Consider the following 21,565-nt stretch of genomic DNA (forward strand, 5'->3'; position numbering starts at 1 on the left):
GTAAAACCAGAAATGGGAACGAAATGTTGATTTCCGATAAGCGGGTTGGCAAGGAAACCAAATATTTTAAGGTCCGGCACTATTTTGCGGTGGAGCCAATCCGACATAATCGCGGTCTCGAAAAAAATGAATAATTTATCATTTAATTTTTACCTGACCAGCCTTTTTTTGCTTTTCACTTTTATGACAGAAATCTGACCCCTTCATTCATTTCACACCTCACTCTTGATTCTCAAAATCGCTTCTCCATAAGTTTGCGAAAATACGATGATTGGAAGGGTTTATTGTGCAAACAGAAGTCCGCGAAAACCAAATGACTGACCACAGGGCAACCGACCTGGTACATGGTCATCTTGGTGAATTCTCTTACGATATTAATGAAGACCAATGGTCCTTTTCGCAAGATGTTAGCAGAGGTAGGTTTGGGAATTTGTTTCAATTGAACACTTACTCACTCGTTTGCGCAGTTCATCGATTTCAGCAACTCCTTCCATCCACACAATGCATTCCTCCCTCGATTCGAGATATACCAGGAAACGGAAAAGTAGGCTCGAAGATTGCTCGAACTCAACAGAGATGGCTCGCAAAGAAGCGGCCCGAAACATTTCCTGGGGGAAGTCTTGCTACAACCTTGTCCAAAGATACCTTTGATGCGACACTGAATCGATTCAAGACGAGTACATTGATGGCAATTGGAGGTGCTGCGGATATCAATCACACCTCTGGTTCCAAAATTGCATTCATACTAGCGATTCCATGTGGTGAGGCCGGCCATATTCTGAAACTAGTCAAACCTCGCCTAGAGAAACTTGGATGGGAGTCGCAAAATGGGGTCCGACTATCTTACATGAGTGCTACCAATACAGATCAAGGACATTGGTTTGGTGCTGGGGGGACGATTTTACAGATTGCCTCTGTCGACGATGGCAATGAGCTTAGTACCTGGTTCGCTGTTAGACAGGCAGCCATGACGACAATTTTCAGACCTGTCTTTCGAAATACCCCCAAACCTTTCATAGCCCCCACTGGGCACATTACTACATATCCTCCATCCTGTCTAGATCCCAATCCTGTCGCAACTTTAACTTGCCAGCAGTCTGGATCAGAGGAACATGTGGATGTCAGTTTTAACCCGTGGTACGCTCGACAGTTTGCAATTGTGGACCGCGCTGGTCAATGGAGTAGTTGGGACATTGAAGGTCGACAAAAGAAACGCTCAGCTTTTGAAATCGTGCCAGGGAAGAAGGGGCATATTTACGACGATTTTGGCGAAGATCCTGCTATTCCGACATACAAATTACCTGGAAACGTTGGCGACTGGCACCGAGTCCTCTGGGCAGGTAGCGTGAGCACTATGATAGTCGCAAATAGAAAGCATCTTGCAATTTTTGATACGAAATCTAAGCCAACACGGCTACCCTCTTATTCACTTAATACTTTACTGCTAAAAGATTGGATACTGGACATCAAGCGTAGTATGGTTGATCTTTCACATTTGTTTGTTTTGACTACAACTCGGGTTTTCTGGCTAAAAGTCATACCGACTGGCGAGGATGGCCTGAACAAGGATTCTGGAGTCAAGATTATTCTCTCGCATCGCCACTACAGAACTCCAACCGACGAGACAATGAAATTGACAATGTCTAAGGACGAGAATGGAACGGACTTGACAGTATTTATTTCATCTAGCGAAAATTCACGTTTGAATTCCTACACATTTTTTATGGATGGGAAAAGCCCAAGGACTTTTGAGGGAGGATTTAGGCTGTCCCCTGGGATAAGCGAGGAAAAGACCCTCAAGGCCGAGAGTATCTCTATACGTTCTGCCTCTTATCTGATACCCAGAGACTTCGCTGAGGGAATGGGATCAGACTTCATGGAAACAGGAGTGAAATTTCACCAGACGTGGATGCTCACGCCAAATCTTGAGCTGGTATCTTCCCTGTGGGCATCTGAGATTCTCGATTCTGAAAAGAAATGGACTTCAAGGCCCATCTTATTTGCGCCGATGCACAAAATTGCGGATAATGCTATCCGCATGACAGCTAGCCGTCTTACAGATGACTTCATTGTTCCTGACGAGGAAGATGAAGATGCCTTAGTGGATCAGATGAACTCCCTAACAACACAAAATGACCAGGTTTCATCAAAAATAAATAAAGCCTCCACAGATCTGCTTCTTAGAATCAACATGCAACCGGTATTTCAACGAATATTCAACAAGCCAATGTCCAGTGATTCGAACACTGACATGGAAACGGCATTCCGAGATATATCAATTCAAATGCAAAATGGCAAGCAAATGGATAGCATGCCATTGAAAACTTGTCTCGAGCTATCGAATAATGCATCTCCTTCAGGTGATCTCGACGAGGCAGCCAAAACTGTGACCGAGTTTCTGGATTTCATGAATACCTTTGATGAGGGCGAAGAGGAATCATCTTCCAAATTTCGCATCTCAAAATTTATATCTTGTCCCGGAATGACTTTCTCTGAAGAACAAACATCCAATGATGCATGTCCTAATCTACTGCAAATTTATGATCAACTAATCAATGTCTGGGTAACAAACCTCCCTCGCAAGACTCCTGGGCCAGTTCGTTTGGAAAAAGCGAGATCAATACGCAGGATCGCTATGGAAATATGGCTGAGCTCTGTTGGTATTTCGCTACGAAATGAACAATTCGACCCGAGACCTCCACCAGCCTTTGAGGATGAAACCTCAATGCATATATTGAAGGATATTGACGAAGTCTCAAGGGCCAGTTCACCTCCATATTTCAGTTCCCAGGTTCATTCTCGAGCAATAGAGAACCCCCAATTCAGCTTGCCCACGCCCACTCCTTCAGTGATATCTGCCCCTGCAGTCGTTCAGGATCCTACAATTTCGCGACTTCGCCAGTATGCTGTTAGTATCGAACCGAAGATAGAATTTGGTGCGGCAAGAGCCTCACTATTGTCCCAATGGCCATCTGTCCCAGGCGCAAACCCAGCCAAATACTCCTGGGAGGAGGTCCAGAGAGCCGCACTTGCGGAAGAGAGTGGGGATGACGATTACCGTAGTCGACGAGAAAACGCTCGGCGTAAACGAAGAGCAGAAAGGTTCTTGAGTCGAGATCGTGCGAATGCAGCCGCATCTTCATCTCAAGCTATGGCTCAACCATTTGGCAGTCAACCAGCTGGTTACAACACTTACAGCTCACAGCCTGTTAATGACTTACCAATGACTCAACCGAGTAAGGGAGCTTTCGGTAGCCGCATGACTGTACTCGCTACTCCTGGAAAGAAAAAGTCTAAGAAGCGTAGGGCAGCAGGTTTTTAGATTAGAAGTTGGAGTATGCTTTTAGACTATTTCGGTGACTTTTACTAGGCTCGAATTTTAGGACAAGGATGCTTGGATTCTGCAATGTGAGATTTGGACACAGTTCAAAGGATCTATCTTGTATTACTTGTGTGATGATTAAAGTAGTTTATGTTAAAGTATCTGTATATACCTCTCAAGTACGGATGTTTCAATTTAGTTTTAGCACCTGAAGAGCCATAGTAAACTTCTCAACGACTACATGTCACTACCCGTCAACAAGATATTTTTAAGAAACTTGGACCCAGTGATTGGTGAATTTCCCTCTAATGATTTTGCCGCCAGTGAGCAAACAGAGGAAATAACTTTTTCGCGGCCCAACTCAGAACCCGACACAAAATCCTTTTAATTTTTCGAAGTTCAGCAAACATTAAAAAACGTAATAAATATGTCTAGTCACTGTCATGATGAGCATGACCATGGTCACGGCGGGCATTCTCACGAAGGTCACGATCATTCTGATGATATCACCCCCGCACTTCAATACTCACTCTACCAACACATCAAATTTGACGACATAACCACACTAAATGAGGCCACTCCTGGTTCTGGAAAATCCATTGTGAAGAAAACATGGGATGAACGAATGAATGAGCAACCAGAGCTCGAGAGCGATGCCGATGAACAACTGTTGATACATATCCCGTTTGTTTACCCCGCCATTTTACCCCTCCAAATCACCTTCCATTACGATGGTAGCTAACATATACATCCCAATACAATAGGTTTACCGGCCAAGTAAAACTCCACTCGATTCTGATCCGCACGTCAAACTCTGAATCCGCACCTAAGACCCTTAAAGTGTTTATCAATCGCGACGATATTGATTTCAGCACCGCGTCAGAGCTACGGCCCACGCAGGAATTCGAACTAAGTCAAACATCTGAGATTCAGGACATAGGGGTCAAGAGGGCCTTGTTCGGAAAAATACAAAATCTGACGCTGTTTGTGGAGGATAATCATGGAGAGGATATAAGTCGTATTTGTTACATGGGCTTCAAGGGCGATTGGATGCAATTGGGGAAGGCGCCTACGAATATCATATATGAGGCTGCGGCAAATCCAAACGATCACAAGGTCAAGGGCACAAGTTTGAATCAGATGGGTAGCAACATTGGTCAGTGAAGGATGTCACGATAGTGTTCTGGCTGAGTGAGAGTGCGCGTCTTGGTAGAAGGTTTGGTACGCGGTAAAACCAGAAAGTGGAAGAAGAGTCTAGCTGAAGATAACGGGACCAGAAAATCTCCACGGACACGGATATTAGAGACCAGAGAATGGGGTCACAAAAAGTGCTTTTGACAATTGAAGATGCGAACATCATTTTTCATGGGTTTTATTTCTAGGAGATCCATGGTATCTCTTTTATCATATCGTTTCAGAAGCTCAATGATACCCAATACAGCAAGTTACATGAAATCATCTAAGAAATCTTCACCTCTATCTTGATTATTCGCCTCTTCATCATCATCCTGAACGAATAAATCATCATAGGCATGATCCTTTTGCCACTTTTTATCCTTATACTCCTGAGCCTGTCTCGCTTCTTGTTTTCTCTATCCCCAGATTAGCATGTTTGAATGTCAGAATGCACACTACGTACCCGTTCCAACAAAGCAGCTTGATCCTTCTTTCTCGCAGCCTTCATTTTTTCTTCCTTCTCCATTGCCAAATCTGGGAACTTTTCAACCTTGGTCTTGTTCAACCGATTGACAATTGGGTTCTCCCTGGCGGGAACCAAAATTCTTTTAACCTAATACCGCAAATCTCAACATCACATCATAAATTGAGATATGAAATTTAAAAAGAGCCGAATGAAGTACTCACAGTCTTCTGATTCTTGAAACTAACTTGTCCCACCGCCATACTTCCATCTTTCTTCAAATTGGACCATGGTGTGTAGATGATTGTAATATTATCCTTCTTATTTCCTAACCCAAAACCATCAACTCACATGTACTCATAACACTCTCCTTCTCCCTACTTAAACTCTCAGTACCACCTACCTTCAATAGAATTTGCTTTGGTCAGTTGAGCACAATCCATCAGTAATTCCTCCGGAATAGACTCCCACGAGTCTCCCTCATTCGTTCGAAGATAAATATGCGCACTCGACAACTTGTCTACGTGAAACCATACATCTTCTTCTAGTCCATGCTTGATGAGATCTTCATCTGTGGGTTGCGTCAACATGCGTTTTTTGACTTTCAATCAATGGGAATTATTTCTTACTTTCGAATTTATCTTTTCCAGCATAGATGTAAGCCGATGGCGAAACAGTGTTAGAGGTATAATAATACACCATTTTGTTATATTGTAAATCTTTCCATAAAGTGGTGCTATTAAACTAGGGACTAGGTAATTAATGTCAAGGCTGAAGTTATCGGTGTTTGAATTCTGATATTGACCGCACTCCCGACTCGTTTCGGTCTCCGTATAAAGATTTTCTCCCCTCCCCATCCATAACCAAATCTCCAAGTAAGCTCCCACCCCAATCCAAACAACATGGCACCCAAACTCCCCACCAGCTGGGCGCAAATTCCGCCCTCCTTTCTCCTCCCCGAATCTCTCCTCCCTCTCATAACCAAACGTGGTGTAAAATATGGCTGGACAACCGCCCCTCCTCGCTCCCACCCCGAACGCTTTAACCAGCAAACTGCTGGATTGCCCATCCTCTCCGCCTCCTCCACCGCTGCTCTCGCCCGCAAAGACTTTACTCTCCCATTACGCACGGGTGCCCTCGGTATCAAAAAAGGCATGACCGCCCTCTACGACCCCGAAACCGGCGTTCGCACACCCTGCACCGTTGTGCAACTCGATCGCGTGCAAGTCGTTGCTCACAAAACCCGAGAAAAGAACGGCTATTATGCGGTACAAGTTGGTGCTGGCTGGAAACACCCTAGCAATGTTACGAGGCCCGAATTGGGACATTATGAAAAGAGTCAGGTTGCGCCTAAGAGGCATATGGCCGAGTTTCGTGTGAAGAATGAGAGTGGATTACTAGATGTTGGAAGGAGCATTGGAGCAGAATGGTTCATAGAGGGACAGTTTGTGGATGCGAGGGCGAATAGTAGGGGAATGGGATTTGCAGGAGGAATGAAAAAATGGGGATGGAGTGGTCAACCGGCTAGTCACGGTAACTCTAAGAATCACAGGACGATGGGTAGTGCAGGTGCAAGTCAGGGAAGTGGTTCGAGAGTTCACCCAGGAAAGAGGATGGCGGGGCGAATGGGAAACCATCAGGTTACGATTCAGAACGTTAAGGTGTTGAAGGTGGATGCTGAGAAGGGTTTGGTCCTTTTGAATGGATGTATTGCGGGCCCAGATGGATGTGTGGTGAAGATTCAAGATGCCATCAAGAAGCCATGGCCAAAGGTAGCATCGATACCCGCTTTGTTGGAAGAAGTTAAGGAATCAGCGACAACAGCTGCTACTGCGGCATGAGTTGAATGTTTTTACATTGTAATATTTGTATGAATACATGGCATATACAGGCGTTTCAGACCTGAACCTATAATGCCAACCCAATACCCTTTTCCCTGCAGCTGTTAAGTCTATCCTCATCGTCTTGACACATCCAGATTTGCTTATACATGCGCTCGGTGCATGACTAATAGCCATCTTCATAACTGACTGGAGCCAACCAAAGTTCTTTCCCCTCAATTTACGAGATCCCTATACTCTCTCAAAACTCTTTCATCTCTCAATTTCACTCAAACCACAGCCCAACCTCTATCCTGACAAAGTGGGCGCATAACTTCCTCTGCCTGGTTCCGCTGACCTCTCCTCCACATCCTCAATTCCCTTAAACGGATCCGCACCATCCAAAAGATCAATCTTAACCTTTTCCTCCCCCTCCCCCTCCCCGCCCTCCAAACTCCACTCGGTCGTCTCAAACATGCCCTGTCTTGTGGCTCTATGACTCGTAAACTTCATTGTTCCACTCCTCTTCGTTCCCTTAACCTCAAACTGAATATCAATCCTGCCATGCAATTGATTCATTTCTCCCCAGATCCACGGCATCTTATGCGCAAAATAAATCTCGTCGCCAAGGAACTCACGCGCTTTGGGTGATGTGCGCAGGGCGTAGAGAGTGGATGATACAACGGAAGACGAGGACTTTTGGTAGTTGAAAATGGCGAGAGTACTGGAGATTAGGACGACGAGGAATATGGGGATAGATCTGACCCATTTCATGCCATTTTCAGGAATGTCTGAGATTTTCTGTCAGTATTCTTCTTAGTTGTTACTCTGGTCATGCAAAGGTACCAGGTAATTCTCGATCCCCTCTCCTCTCCATCAATGGACCATCTCCAACTTTTGGCGCTGCAACTAGCGTTCTCCTTTGGACAAGATTTCTCGTATTGTTTATGTTGCTTACTCTCAACCTAGGCAAAACCCTCGAGCTTCGTAGTAATCGTGGTAACATTTTGTGTATGGTGTATGGCATTGACGTTAATAACAATTGCTCGCAAATGGAGGGGAGCTTTGAATTAATCGTGCGATTCGAACTGACCCGCTAAAAAGTTTAGTGTGGCGCAAATGCGAGGCTGACAGCTAAGCATGTGCAAGGCTCCAGCACCAGCTTCATCTTTTATCTCGACAGTTTGTTTGATATTCGATCAAGATCTTCTACAACAAATTTGCATTTAAACCTACTGCAAGAATGGAGCAAACCACTTCTCGTCTACGCAAGACATTTCGATATCCCACAGATAACGACTCCGATGACTCGTTACCCGAAGCTCTTGACGAAGAAGGTATGCTTGACCCCGCGGTTCGTCTCTTAACATATTATAATTAATCCTCTCTCTTTCTAGAACAAGACAACCTAATTCAACATCTTGCGACGCTTCATACAAAATACAATACCATCTACACGCGATTCCTTCTCTGTCTCCCTCTGATAAGCATTATCCCCTACCTCCTTACCCTCTTCACTCCAACTACCTCTCTCCTCAGCATTCTCTCCATCACCTCGCTCCTATCTACCGCTTTCCTCATTTACTCTTTGCCTCCCGAGAAAACTTCGATTTCTTTCCTCGATAACATCAACCAGCGATCTAAAGATTCCCCTCGGTCGAAGATAGGAGTGCTGGGAGCAAATAGCGTCGACGATGGACCACTCCAAACCTACCTCCCGATCCTCAATCTCGTCCTCAGTCTTATACTGGGGATTCTTGGGACAATTATCAAGTCTAAGCACCAACCTAAATCCAGAATGTCCGAAGCAGAAACCAATGTATGGTGGACTGGGTTCGAATGGTTACCCCTGGGGATTTACGCCGTGGTACTCTTAGCGAAAACCGTAATGGGAAGCGTAAACCCTGAAGAAGAGCTGGGGAGTTTGAGATATGGATACAAGGGAGCTTGAAGAGTGTTGCTAATCTCCGACATTGTTCTCAATACTTATTTTCCATCCTTTTTCTCCCTTCAAATTTTGATACTGTTCTCCCCTGCATACCTGAATTTCGGTTGAGATGTCAAGCTGTACAGCGACAACAATCCCCTCAAAAGACCAAGCGAATCCTCAAAAGATTGTCGATTTCAGTATCAAGAATTGAATGCCTCCCATCATCCATCAACTCGTTCCACCCAATATCTCTAACCATCTCATTCCTTCTACGAAATGGCGAGCTCACGAACATGTAAACTACAAGCTCAGGGCCCAAAATTCAATGGATCAGAGAGAAGCGCATAATGAAGCAACAAACATACCTACCCATTTTTCATGCAATATTGCATATCAGAAGAACGCTGCGGATAAAGCGCTCTACTGCCTTTCACTTGCAGAGCTGAGCTGCTAGAGAGAAGGAAAGTAGAAGTTCGGGTGACTCCTAGTTTTTGGAAGCGAACAGCGAGTTATTTGCTTGGTATACGGGTTCGGGTGTCTTTCTCAAAGGATTCTCGGCTAGAAGTGTTATAGTGAGGGAAGTTTGGGAGGGAAGGGGGCGTGAATGGGACAGTACAGATTGGGTCTAGATGAATGGAGGGTTAACAGGGGATATTTAGGCGAGATGAAAAGTCCGGATGAGAAGATGAATGAGGGAAAGATAATAAATACAGTTAGGTTTGTGGATTATGAGAGAATGAGAGAATGATTATTCACAGACATCGTGTGTAGCTAGAATTTGTAGCCATAACTATCCAATTCTTCTATATATCTACAAGCATATACGAAATCGAGTGCTGCCACGAAGTACTATGACTCAATATTCCAGTTTTTTTTTCCTTCTTTCGATTTTTGCAATTCAATTCTTCCCATCAAAGCTAACTTGCTCCCGCTCATAATCCCCAGCAATCCCATCGTCTAAGCTACGTTACCCAGCCACCTACATATCAATACTTTCATTAAATCTCAACACGCCGTTTGCTTTCAGGACCCCATCAACCCCATCGGGCAAACGTGGGAACGGATCACTAAATAATCTCTTTTCATCGACTGGTTCTGCGGATTTATCAATCACCAAAACAAGTCCTTGTGATTTTATGGCTTCTATCAATGCTGGTACCATATCCTAATTTTGTGTTAATTAATGATTCTTCACGTGAATAAAAGCAAAGAAACACGAGATGGAATTTTGTAGGTGAGGCGGATTTCTCCAGGAGACAAGACATACCAAAAGTCTAGAACAGCAAATCAAGCCCATGAAATTATTGTTCTTTGCAACTCTAACCGATTCTTTGATAGAAGTAGTTCTCCTTCCACTAATTTCTACTCCTAGTTGTTGACCTGGTTCCCCTTCGCGACCCAGATCGTTGCATAAGAAAACCGGGTAATTAGGTTGTTTCCAATTTAGAGTCGTGCAGATGGTATGGTTGTATGAGCTAAAAACAATCGATCTCATTGCATCTGGGGATTGTTCTCGGAGAGTTCTTGCGTGGTCAAAAACCACTCTGAGAATGGCGTCACCAAATGCATTGATGTTTACCGTCGGGCTAAGCTGCATGACTTTCTCATCTTCCAAGGTTGGATATAGGATTTGTAAGTTAGCATGCATACCTTTTGGGAGTAGAGAAAGCGCATCTTCCAGTGATACAGTCGATGCTGCAAGTATATCATGGATTTCGGTAATGTTTGCTAAAGGCATTCCAGGTAAAGCAGATAAATCCCTAGTTGATTTTCTTTGGGCTGATCCTGCACTTAAAAATTGCGCATAGGTCAGGCGGCAGACTGGAAATTCGATATCATTATAGGTAATGTTCCAGCGGGGCCAAAGAACTGGGACTCCATCACAAGTATGTTGAACGAAAAGTTGTATATAATCTCCAGATAAACTAGATCCGGTGATGAAAGCACTTGGCCTGGAATCGAATTGGCTCGTAGCTTTCCAGTACGTTTCAAAATCGGTGATTTCCAGTGGCTTTCCTTGAAATGGTTTGATTACTTGGAAATTAAAAGTAATTTGTCCAATAGCCCTTAAACGTGGATCAAATAGTGGCAAGCAACAACGGCCGGAACTGCTTTCTAGTGCTCGAAATGTGCTAGGTAATGCGACTGTCTTTGCAATGACTTTAGCACCGTATGTGGGAAAAACATCGAAATCGATGGCGAAAGAATCTAAATTATCAATTTGAAATGAAACAAGTCGGGTATCTTCCTGGAATGGGAGTAAAATGTTTTTGGGTATCAAGTCCGAAAGTTTGGAGGAAATAGTAAGACGCGCTGCAGGATATTTGCTGCCATGGAAAAAGATCATCGGTTGCTCTCCATTCTCTTCCGCAAAGCTAATCTGTATGAAGGTTTTCGTGTCGAGGAAATTATGACCGTATCGTCGCAATGGAATAATAGGAGGTGGCAATTCCAAGTCAGGAATACCATCAGCATCAATGCTCATTGGCATGGGGGCACTGCTTCCCATTATGGATCCAATAATTGGGACTGCGATGGCCTTCCCACCGGTAGGTGGCTGCGGAATCAAGGACAAGAGCCTCATACATTCGAGATATCCTTCCCATGCCGCATAATACATGGCGGAAAGATCTTTTTCGTCACGAACATGAGTCTCGACTCCGACATCCAGTAAAGTTTGCATACATGGTACATTTCCTTCACTAGCTGCGTGAAAGAGTGGTGTCCATGAGTAAAGTTTGTCGATTTGATTGAGATCCGCACCATAGCTCTTCAATAAAAGAAGTAATTGCGGTGTCTGACCAGATCGTGCAACAAGATGCTGGGGATATAGACCTTCAGCATCTGGAAGAATTTTGGCGCCGTGTTTAAGCAGAAGCTCGACGATTGCGATGGAGCCATTTTCGCAAGCCAGGTTTAAAGGCACATGATCTGCCTCGGATACCGGATCAATTCTGGCAGACCGTGCAAGTAACCTCTGAGCACATTCAATATGGCCATGAATAATTGCATGTATAAGAGGCGTGAAATTGTCGTGATCTATTAGATCAATGGTAGAATGATCCGCTGTAGTAGTAAGGTCATCAGCATTTGAAAATGAGGCATTTCAGGGACTAACATACCATTCAGCAACTCCTCCATCATATCAAGCCGACCATGCATACATGCATAATGCAATGGTACCCGCCCATATACGTCAGTTCGGCTAATCGTCACTCCCTTTGAAAGTCCAACGGTCAACACAAAACAGTTTCCGTAAATCGTAGCTTGATGGAGGCAATTGCGCTCATTTATATCATCTTCAGACTGTACATCAACCAAGCCAGTATCCAAAAGCAATTGCAATGATTGCTGGGGGCCTTCATTAATCGCTGCGAGGAATGTTCGAGTAATTCTTTCCATCAGTGCCAGATCCCTAGTACCGTTGGGGCCTGCTGCGGAATTCATACGTTGAAGAAGATCTTTCAAAGAATCAAGATTTCCGGAAATGACAGCTTCCAATAATAAGGTATCCGCATCGCCTTCATCAGTGCCTAATAAATGTTGACTGCTAACAATATGTTCTTGACTTCTTACAAAGTTATCATTATCGCCTTCGGACCAAGCTCCAAGCTCTTGTAAGCTTGTAGTGGCCTGATCAGATAATTCGCTGATAGCAGTTGCATCGAAAAATGGTTGTACTTCAACAGCTCTTGAAAGATAGAGCTCCTTCGTTTTTGATTTGGAAGTTTTGTCCCATTTTTTCAAGATCTTAGAAAATGCCATGCCATTGATCTCGACGAATTGTTGAAGCTTATTCAAATCATTGCCAAACTGTTGGAAGCCTTCTTCCAAAGTGGTGAATTTGGCAGATCTTCTTGAAGTATTTTGACTGCGGGATTGAAGAACCTTCTTCTTGTCCAGTAAAGTCTTCAGCCGAATTTTAAGCTGTTCTCAATAAGCAAATGGTTTTTTGACCCATTTTCGATGAATGACATACCTCAGCTTCCTTCTGAAGGTAAAAGGCATTGACTTTCTCTAGTTCCCGCTCCTGTTGGATATTCAGTACAGCTTGTGTTTGCAGAAAGGAGGTCAACGTACCAGTTGAAAGAAGAAGGTAGCCTTATTTGCTTGCAGCGCGGCCTGGGAATCAAGGACCGGGACCGAACGGTGAAGCTCATTTTGCGCAAGAATTATGGGAGTAGCAGAGAGCTTCTTGATGAGCTATTGTGGTGTTAGTCAGTGGTAAGAACTCTCTGATCAAACTACCGCAAGTGCCAGAAGCTCGAAGCTTATTACTTATCGCGCTTCACATTAAGAATTAGTTGAGACGAACCTTCTTCAAAGCCTTATAATTGACGAAACTAGCTGCATACTCGGGCACTTCGAGCTGCCTCTTTTGGATTTGCTTCCCAAACTTCCTATGCAGGGAAAGTTTAGTAGTTATGTCTTCAGGAGAGGGTGAAACGGCTTGAATCTGGGGTGAGACGTACATGATAGACTGCTTGCAGTCTTAAAGCCCTAAAGCAACGAAAACAGAACTGACTGGTAGAAGACGTAAGGTCTTTCCGGATCAAGGCTTGCAGGTGGCGGGAGGTCGATCAGATCACATGCAAATCATGACTATATCTCATGCAAAATGCTACATTCATAAGCCAACAAGAAATGACGTTGAGTATGTGTGGTGTTTGTAAGGTAGTAGATATGGAGATGATCAAACCCAAATGTTTCGGTATGTGATACACGTGGACCTGCACGATGGCTGTGGTGATCACCGTACCGTAGTGTTGCTTGCTACCCTGATATGATAGTAGGAGTTGGCTGGATGAGGAGGAGAAAAGATCCTAGTGGGTGGTGAAGAAACAACGTAAGTCGTACAAGAAAGTCTTCAAGTGTTGTGGTGTGAGTCTGCAAAGTTAATACCATGAAAACAATCCGCGAGATTAAGTAAGTAGTCCGTACATCGAATCGAAAATTGATGCAGGTTGGGGATGTCCAGTATTTAACGTTCTACTTTATTTTTTTCTCGGATTTCCCTTTAGAGCTCTCGAACAGAGAAGGGTTTGGCCAGAAAAGGACTAGTGAGGGGCAATAGTAACCAACACCCACAGTAAATGTCTAAGGATGCTTTTTCTTTTTCACCTGGTAGATCGTAGTAGCTGAGTCCCTGGGTGGTTATTAGTGTTGACACTTCTATGATCTTGGAATTGGATGTCGATCATGTTACTCTATCTCAACTATCAATGATTTCTTCGAAGTACGGGATCAATTTATAACGAAAGGGCTTTTTGATCGGGAAGAGTTGGCACTTTCTAACCAAGTTGATTGACTGATTGACTTGTTGTCGCTGCTTATCATCGCCTGCTTCGCCTGCTTCTGAGACTCCAGAGAACGGGGTAGCTACAGGAAAGTATCGGCAGGTACCGATCGATAGGTTTTCATTTCATGCAACGTTCGTACTCTCTACCTTTCACAGCCATTCGTGAGCTATTCCTAGCAAATCATTTACCCCACGTGCTAAAACGCAAGGCTCAAGAATGCTGAGCCGTTGTTGAAAGGTGGGGTGGGGTGAGGGGACGTCGACACTCAAATGTTGAATTGAATGATGAGACAACTTTAACAAGTCATGATTTATTTTAAATAGAATGTCACTGGGATGTGTCGACCATCGTCATCACTAAATCTCGAATCAACATACGGAGCAGGTGGGCACTTCTTAGGTAATAATATAGAAAAGGCATGTGTCAAAATTTGTAATTATTATTGAATTGGCCTGTCTAGATATTGTTGCCATGTCCCTTGACCAAGTAAGTGATAGTGGCCGTTGTAAAATACTCTTAAGCACCAAAGTACAAGTAGCAGAGCTTGTGAAGTTAGACCTCAATGCAATACTCGAGCGGCATAATCTCGCGTACATTGACTTTGGTGAGAGACATGGTAGATGCTATTTCAAGTTTGCAATAAAATCAATTTGGATATCATGGAAAGTACGAACGAGATTATCCAACCTCCCTCTAAGAAAGTTCCGAGATTAGGATAATCGATTCTTCAACACTCAAGGCTTGCTAGCCAGCTCCGCTGCCAATTTATCCTTCGTACCCGATGTTTCGGCTGGTTCAGGTTTCTTTGCAGGCTCAACAATATTTTCGGACATCGCTTCAGCTGCTGCCTTCTTGAGCCTCTCCGCATCATCCATACGAACTTCTTTGCCACCAACTCGATCTTTAGACTCCTTTTCGTCCTCGCTATCTCCAAGGCTGAATGGATCATGGTCGTTATCAGCGTCACCGATAGGGCTGGGCTCCATTGCATTCAATGGTTGCCATTTGCTCTGTTTGGCTGATGGAGCATTTTCTTTTCCGCTAAGTTTGGGTGATGTGCGATACAGATCATCCTCCACCGTAGCAGTTTGGAATGATACCTTCCGACCTTCAGCTTTTGGAGCACTAGGTGTAGGTTTGAAAAGATCAGGGTTTGCAAGTGGGCGTGTAGATCGGCGGGCTGCAGGGGCGGGTTGATGGTAAGCATTTGAAGGTTGACTTGCGCGAGAAGCATTACCTTCATGTCTACTGCCATCCTCATTGAGCTGAATTCCAGCGAAATCGTCACCGAGAACCTGAGGATCGGCATCATATCGATTATAATCCCCACTCTGTCTACCTTCCGCGCTTCTCCGGGAGCGATACTGTGTGTGTTGATTGGAATTGTAGCCCTGAGTGGAAGGTCTCTCTTCTGTGTCATCTCCATCAAGCTTCTTCTTCAAATTGGTAATCCAACCATTGACTGTACTCTGTGTCTCAAGGAACCCCTTTCTAAGGTTCTCTTTGATAACTGGGAGATCATCATCGAAAAAGCTATGTTCCTCCTCCTCACCGTACATTTCATTTGGTTTCAAACCAGTCTGTTTGCGACCTTGAGGAAATGCACCCCTGGAACCGCCTCGAGCTCCATGTGGGCCATATGATGATGATGATCCTTCGTAATGTTCTGCAAGCTGACGTGCATATTGTTCATCTGATTCAAGTTGTGATTTTGGAGTAGAGCCGACTCGTTGCGCCTGGGGACGAGGGGGTTGCGGAGGGGGGACTTCAATCGCTGCATCTGGATCTGACATGCCTATGGATATAGAATATTAGGAATGTAATATACTGCGACAGGAATACAAGCTCACCTAGGAGAGCATTGAAAGCAGGCTCGACACGACCTCCACTAGCAATCAAAACTGCCTTGACTACTGCTGCATCAATACTTGGGAAAGCTTCTTTCAAAGTATGCTCTGCTTGTTGTTGTGGGCTTAAGGGGCGCGGTGGCTTTTGCGGCGGTAGCTCATCTGCGGTCTTGTTGTTCGATGCTGGTACATCACCGCCAGTAGTACCCTCTGGTGCATCATCGTCGTCCATGTCGAATGGCGCTACGGTAGTTGGAGATTCTGGAGGAGGGCTTCTACTCTGAAAAAAGGAAGTGAGTTAGGGATTGATTATTTCATAATCTATGTCGGAATAGCGCATAAAGTTGTGGAATCAAGGAATGTATCATGAATTGGCTTACAGGGCTCTCTGATTTTTTTGTTGGTGTAGACATTTTGTAGTGTACCGAAGGCACCTTTGTCAAATAGCTATCGAAAAGGAGAAGTTCAGGTGTAGCGTGCGTATATGAAATATGGAAATGTGTTCAAGATCTTGGGAATGGTGTTAATTAGGGATGATAGATACCCGACTAGATAAATGGTTTCTTGCTTAATCAGATTCTGGAAGCTGCCCAGGTGTCGTCACCCCACTTGCAATTGTGGCACATTTCTCCGGCTTTGTGGCTGAGTATAGACATGTGATTCCCTTCAAGTTTGTCCAATCAGCATGAGGGTATTCTTTAAGCCGGTACCTAGTAGGTATTGGAACATCAATATTGACTGTATCATCAGCCTGGGCATCAATCACACTCAATGAACACACCTGATCACTAACATGTTCTAGAAAAGATATTCATTACTCGCGATGTCAGTGATTTCTAAAGACAATACTAAACACTCTCCAGATATTTTACATTTTCGTCATCTTTTTACCTAATCTCTCTTTTTATACCTTACCCAAGGGACCTAAATCAACCAAGACATCATAACGTTTGTTAGAAAGACTTGAGAAGTTTATCCACCCAGTACCGAATGGCATACATGATTTTGTATCTATGGGTCCCTCCGATGAAAGTGTTGAACAGAAAACCAAAGAAAGAAAGTACGCAATGAAGCAACAATCTCGAAGGAATCAAAAGAACCACCTCTTTCACTCACATTGCTGTCCGCAGGGCTACCTAGTACCTTTCTTTCAACCAAAATCTCATCACAAAATCGGTGTACTTGATTGCCGTTTTCAGTACAATTCAGGACCTCAAAGACGCCTCCGACGATGTTAATATTGTGATTCCTTGAATTACGGTATCGATTATGTGACATGGACGAAGATTTCGGATGCTGAAGACGATTGATGTGTATTCCAGTGAACCTCATGAGACTAGAGTTTTTGACCGACATACCATTGTCTGAAGCCAAATAAGACATTTAAGCAACGCCCATGAGAAAATCGTCCACGTTTGCTTCATTGCACGTTACTGGTCGAATTGTTCCAATACTGTGACTTAGACAGACATCAACTGATGGGGCATGCTAGGTAACCATCAATGATAAATGCAAATAATGCTATATGCGACGAAGCAAAATTTGTCTATAAATGCTGTCCAACTTGAGTTGGCCTGATGTGTACCTCTGTGAGATGATGGATTTTTTGAAATTTCATCCTACTTGTCAAAAGCGATAAACATTAGAATAAGAGTACAACAGATCGACGATTTATTAATGTCAAAACTATTTGACACATCTATAAATCTCCAGACCATCAACGCAACGATTTTTGAGCGGAACATCCACAAAAGGATTGATCAAAGGATCAAGCAGTGCTATGCTACCCTTTGTCATTGCTTTTCTGCTGGTTAATGCTATCATACCTTTTTTGGTTAATTCCCAAATTCCCTGCTTTGAATAATTCATGGTTTCAGGTGTGCGCGGCAATGCTTATATTTCGAAGTCCAGAGTATCATCTAAATCTCGAATTTTAATGTGACGGATAGAGAGGGATGCATCGGATTATGATGCTAATGATCCGATAAAAAATTAAATGATCAGCCACCTGTTCAATATCCAGTGTCCAGAAGAAGAAGAAGAAAAAGAAGAAAGGGGTCACCCTCGCAATCTCTTCACCCAATAGCTCAAAATAAATGGGTGTGATGATACGCACATCAAATTGCTGTTTCCGGGGATTGTAAGATGTCGCAAGCCTCGTCTATTGTTGGTGAAAAAGAATGAGTTGGTTTTGATATTTGGCGCCACTCTGTCTGTGCAGATACTTATTAGTATTCATCCTCATGTGGTGGATAAAATTCTTTCTTGATACTTCTTGGGGGTTACAAATTTGGTAAACATTGTCGGAAAGAATGATCGAGATGTACTTAGTGTCTGGTAAAGAGAGGGGGGAGGGCGGACACATCGTGGAGATACTTGACTATCCGGAGCAAAGGGAAATTTGTAACGATGTGAAAGTTAAAAAGTCAATCGATATAGTAATGAATAGGAATAAAACCAGTTGATCACTCTGTCCTTACTTCCATTAGATTGGCGGCCACTTCTTTTAGACTCTTGTCCTCTAGTTGCCAGCGATGTCTTTCTCATGACGTGAGATTCCGTTGATTAGGGGATGCGACGAGAGCGGATGGAATGATTGGAAAACGGACCGGCCCAATATATGTATATATGTATATACACACATATATGCCTCCCTGCAAAAAGTTTGATCGTTATATCCATATCGGCGTTACCTTTCTGCTTTCCAAGCATTCAACGTTCGATGGTCAGGCCAGGGATTGCGGAAGGAAGGAATAATAAGGAGATTGAGTGAGAGGAAAGGCTTACCTACCTAGTGGTAACCTTACTGAAACTGGAAATGGATGATAACGATGAAATAATACATACTACTTACGGCCTCTACCCAGGTATTCGTGGATGGATTCATGATTCATTCAAGATGCCAAATAGAAGATGAATGAATGCCGTATAAAAAGGCGACGGTTTCAAAAGAAAGATGTAATTTTGGATGAATGATAAAGAGAGGAAAAGAAAAGAAAAGAAAAGAAATATATCCAAAATCATAAATGTAAAAGAAAATCACATCAGAGGTAACCAGCATCCGCCCCCAAAACAAAGGAAGCCAGAAAAGCCGACTTCGCGTATAATCTTCTTCAACTTGAACTAATAATAATCTGGGTGAAAGAGCACCAACATTCTCAGCCTGCCTTCACTCAACGCGTATAGTAGAGGGAAAAAAACGAGACAAGTCCATTGCTCTTAAATTTTAATCATGATTTTCCATACCCCCATAACCTTTCCTTCCAACTTATCATTACTTCGTTTTTCAATTCAACCAAAAAGAAATTATTCACACTCAACACCTTAAATTATTTTCGAAGTATGTTGAATACCATCACCATTTGACCTCCCAAATCATAACCCATCACCCATATCCATACTGTACGATTGATTCGAGCGCTCAATACGTCCTTCCTCGACACATACAATACCTCACCACCCTATTTATTGCGACCGTCAATTCCCAGTCTTCAAACTTTCACGTCTCACAACTTCCACGACTCCTCCATCATGGCTTCAGCAAGCAAACCTACGCCGACTACCTCTGCTCCACGACGAAAGTCGTCGGGCCTGAAAGAGAAGAGTTCCATGATCATTACTCTCAAATTATCTCCTGCAAAGTTAAGGGGTGTTGGTCAACCTTTGGTCAAAGAAGACTCTCCATCAAAGGATTCCACATCAACAATTCCAACCACTACGCCTGTCGCAAAGAGTCAAAAATGTGATGCTCCGGTCGAGTCGGACCCAAATACGCCCGCACCAAATGGTACTGATACAACCAGTTTTCATCATCGATGGCCCCCTCCAACGGAAGCAATTAAGAAGAAGGCTGGCGTCAAGAGAAGTTCTACTGCCGCCTTGGGATCAGACACAACTCCTAGGGCTAGAGGCAAGCCAGGTCCAAAGAAGAAGGCAAGATTGTAAGTACATTGCACCTTTTCACTATCGTCGAGCTTCAAAGCTATATCTCTTGCTGGGCGGGTCAATGCTCTAGGGAACACCGGGCTCCGCAGTTATCTTCTTTTACATGTGCTAACTCTATCTTAGGGATGATGGCACACTTGCTCCTAACGGAAGTACTCCAAGGGCGTCCAATGGAAATAGTTCCCGGCTTGGGCCCAAGGCCAACCAAGGCGCAATCAATGCTGGCTTACGTGCCCTTGATCGTTCTGGTAAACCTTGTCGCAAATGGGAGAAGCGCTCCTTCATTATCAAAACATTTACGGGCATCCCTATCGAGATTCCTAGATGGAGAGCCCCTCCTAAAGTGACAGTTAATCCCAGTACTGAAGGTTCGTCAACTGGTGACAGTAGCAAGGAGAACAAGGAAAACAGCCAGATTGAAAGTGAGAAGAGCACTAGTGCCATGGATGTTGATGCTACCAACCTCGTCAGCTCTCCCCCAGCCATGGCTACAGCTCCAGCCTCTACGTCTACCTCCACTTCTGCACCTGCTGTTGCGCCTACATCAACTCAAGATCAAACTCAATCTCCTGCGGTTATCACTGCTTCCGCCTAACACCTTCCGCCTATTTTAATCTTTTATTCTCTGTATTAGAACTCGGATCCTACCCGATCAACCTCTTCTTTCTCGTTAATGGGCAATCTTGTCAAGGAATCGGATTACAAAACAGCCCTGCTTTGTCACCAACGCAAGACATGTATAAAAATTTCTTTGGTTTCAATTTACTGGGCTTTGGGAAAATCTACGGGGCGTTGTGGATGGAATGAACTGGGATGGAGTGGAAATAAATTCCGCCAAAGCAATGGTGTTTCTGGCGTTTCCTCAAAGCAGGGGAGTGTTAATGTAGCATGTCGCGGCCTTTGGGTTCACGCATTATTGCTTAAACAATTATAGATTATGATTACTTTCTTGCTTTCACAGCCCGACTGGGCATACAAAGGCCAGTTCACGTGTTTCTTTACCATGATCTCCAGTCCCAAGTTCCAACCATGATGGCAAGCTATTTGCAGACGGATCAGTGAATTCGTCAGTAGCTTTCACATTTACAAATGTAGCTTCGACTGGCTGTTCATAAATGTCATCGCTTCACGGCAAGTCTCATTTCTTACGAGGGACCCAGATATCCATGTTATTCTTGGATATTTGCGTCTATCAGGGGATATTTACATGGTAATGATATTTTTGTTTGAGCTTGTATTTAAATTGACATAATTTATAATGTGATTATTTGAGTTCAGATGGGCATTCATTGATTTTCGTCTGATCGATCTGTGGTGTTCTTCTCCAAGATTCGACCTCGATTGGGTGATATATGTATATACTAAATAGAATGATATGGCTGGGAGCTATGCTCATTCAAATGGTTTGAATCTCAATGCATTGTGGTCTTGTGTCTCCGGGATGATTTCTATCATCATATCAAGTAGGGATTTCAGAAAGTATATTGAACACTTTGAGAGGATATCGTTCAGCTTGTGTATGTATATAGGTAGCTAGGTAAATTAATTAATTACCTACCTACCCACTTGATGATTGTACCGCTCATATCCTCCCATCATAATAAATGTTACTCGAAATATGGTGAATTTGTTCATAAGCAGCAAATGATAGAAATCAGTGAAGTTCGTGAATCGTGATAAATGTTTCTCCTCATGATGATTTCCATCACCCCGGTCATCGGGGATCGAACCATAACGGGATTAGCTCACGTATGATGAAATC

The 21,565-nt window shown here is 43.7% G+C and overlaps 9 protein-coding genes across 9 annotated transcripts; 5 read left to right on the plus strand and 4 right to left on the minus strand.

Moving 5' to 3' along the window:
- Positions 1-313: 313 nt before the first annotated feature.
- Positions 314-3,322, plus strand: EAF02_005454 (uncharacterized protein; the record flags this gene model as incomplete). The annotated part of the gene is made up of 2 exons (XM_038901502.1): positions 314-416; positions 468-3,322. The coding sequence occupies 2 exons, from the start codon at positions 314-316 to the stop codon at positions 3,320-3,322; spliced, it is 2,958 nt and encodes a 985-aa protein (XP_038758842.1).
- A 427-nt stretch (positions 3,323-3,749) lies between these two features.
- On the plus strand, positions 3,750-4,486 carry EAF02_005455 (uncharacterized protein; the record flags this gene model as incomplete). The annotated part of the gene is made up of 2 exons (XM_038901503.1): positions 3,750-4,006; positions 4,087-4,486. 2 exons carry the CDS (start codon positions 3,750-3,752, stop codon positions 4,484-4,486), a joined length of 657 nt encoding a protein of 218 aa, XP_038758843.1.
- Positions 4,487-4,767: 281 nt separating this feature from the next.
- EAF02_005456 (uncharacterized protein) lies at positions 4,768-5,663 on the minus strand (the record flags this gene model as incomplete). The annotated part of the gene is made up of 5 exons (XM_038901504.1): positions 4,768-4,914; positions 4,962-5,111; positions 5,186-5,289; positions 5,365-5,532; positions 5,591-5,663. 5 exons carry the CDS (start codon positions 5,661-5,663, stop codon positions 4,768-4,770), a joined length of 642 nt encoding a protein of 213 aa, XP_038758844.1.
- A 200-nt stretch (positions 5,664-5,863) lies between these two features.
- EAF02_005457 (uncharacterized protein) lies at positions 5,864-6,802 on the plus strand (the record flags this gene model as incomplete). The annotated part of the gene is made up of 1 exon (XM_038901505.1): positions 5,864-6,802. One exon carries the CDS (start codon positions 5,864-5,866, stop codon positions 6,800-6,802), a length of 939 nt encoding a protein of 312 aa, XP_038758845.1.
- A 288-nt stretch (positions 6,803-7,090) lies between these two features.
- EAF02_005458 (uncharacterized protein) lies at positions 7,091-7,787 on the minus strand (the record flags this gene model as incomplete). Its single annotated transcript, XM_038901506.1, has 2 exons — positions 7,091-7,572; positions 7,628-7,787. The coding sequence occupies 2 exons, from the start codon at positions 7,785-7,787 to the stop codon at positions 7,091-7,093; spliced, it is 642 nt and encodes a 213-aa protein (XP_038758846.1).
- A 131-nt stretch (positions 7,788-7,918) lies between these two features.
- EAF02_005459 (uncharacterized protein) lies at positions 7,919-9,426 on the plus strand. Its single transcript, XM_038901507.1, has 2 exons — positions 7,919-8,118; positions 8,179-9,426. Exons 1-2 carry the CDS (start codon positions 8,025-8,027, stop codon positions 8,730-8,732), a joined length of 648 nt encoding a protein of 215 aa, XP_038758847.1. The 5' UTR covers positions 7,919-8,024; the 3' UTR covers positions 8,733-9,426.
- Positions 9,427-9,690: 264 nt separating this feature from the next.
- Positions 9,691-13,185, minus strand: EAF02_005460 (uncharacterized protein; the record flags this gene model as incomplete). Its single annotated transcript, XM_038901508.1, has 6 exons — positions 9,691-9,876; positions 9,979-11,777; positions 11,834-12,638; positions 12,691-12,741; positions 12,792-12,914; positions 13,027-13,185. 6 exons carry the CDS (start codon positions 13,183-13,185, stop codon positions 9,691-9,693), a joined length of 3,123 nt encoding a protein of 1,040 aa, XP_038758848.1.
- Positions 13,186-14,745: 1,560 nt separating this feature from the next.
- Positions 14,746-16,271, minus strand: EAF02_005461 (uncharacterized protein; the record flags this gene model as incomplete). Its single annotated transcript, XM_038901509.1, has 3 exons — positions 14,746-15,806; positions 15,862-16,138; positions 16,239-16,271. 3 exons carry the CDS (start codon positions 16,269-16,271, stop codon positions 14,746-14,748), a joined length of 1,371 nt encoding a protein of 456 aa, XP_038758849.1.
- A 3,118-nt stretch (positions 16,272-19,389) lies between these two features.
- EAF02_005462 (uncharacterized protein) lies at positions 19,390-20,398 on the plus strand (the record flags this gene model as incomplete). Its single annotated transcript, XM_038901510.1, has 2 exons — positions 19,390-19,799; positions 19,927-20,398. 2 exons carry the CDS (start codon positions 19,390-19,392, stop codon positions 20,396-20,398), a joined length of 882 nt encoding a protein of 293 aa, XP_038758850.1.
- Positions 20,399-21,565: the final 1,167 nt, after the last annotated feature.

Source organism: Botrytis sinoallii (assembly GCF_014898435.1).
Source record: "Botrytis sinoallii strain Bc 23 chromosome Unknown BSIN_008, whole genome shotgun sequence".
Taxonomy (NCBI): domain Eukaryota; kingdom Fungi; phylum Ascomycota; class Leotiomycetes; order Helotiales; family Sclerotiniaceae; genus Botrytis; species Botrytis sinoallii.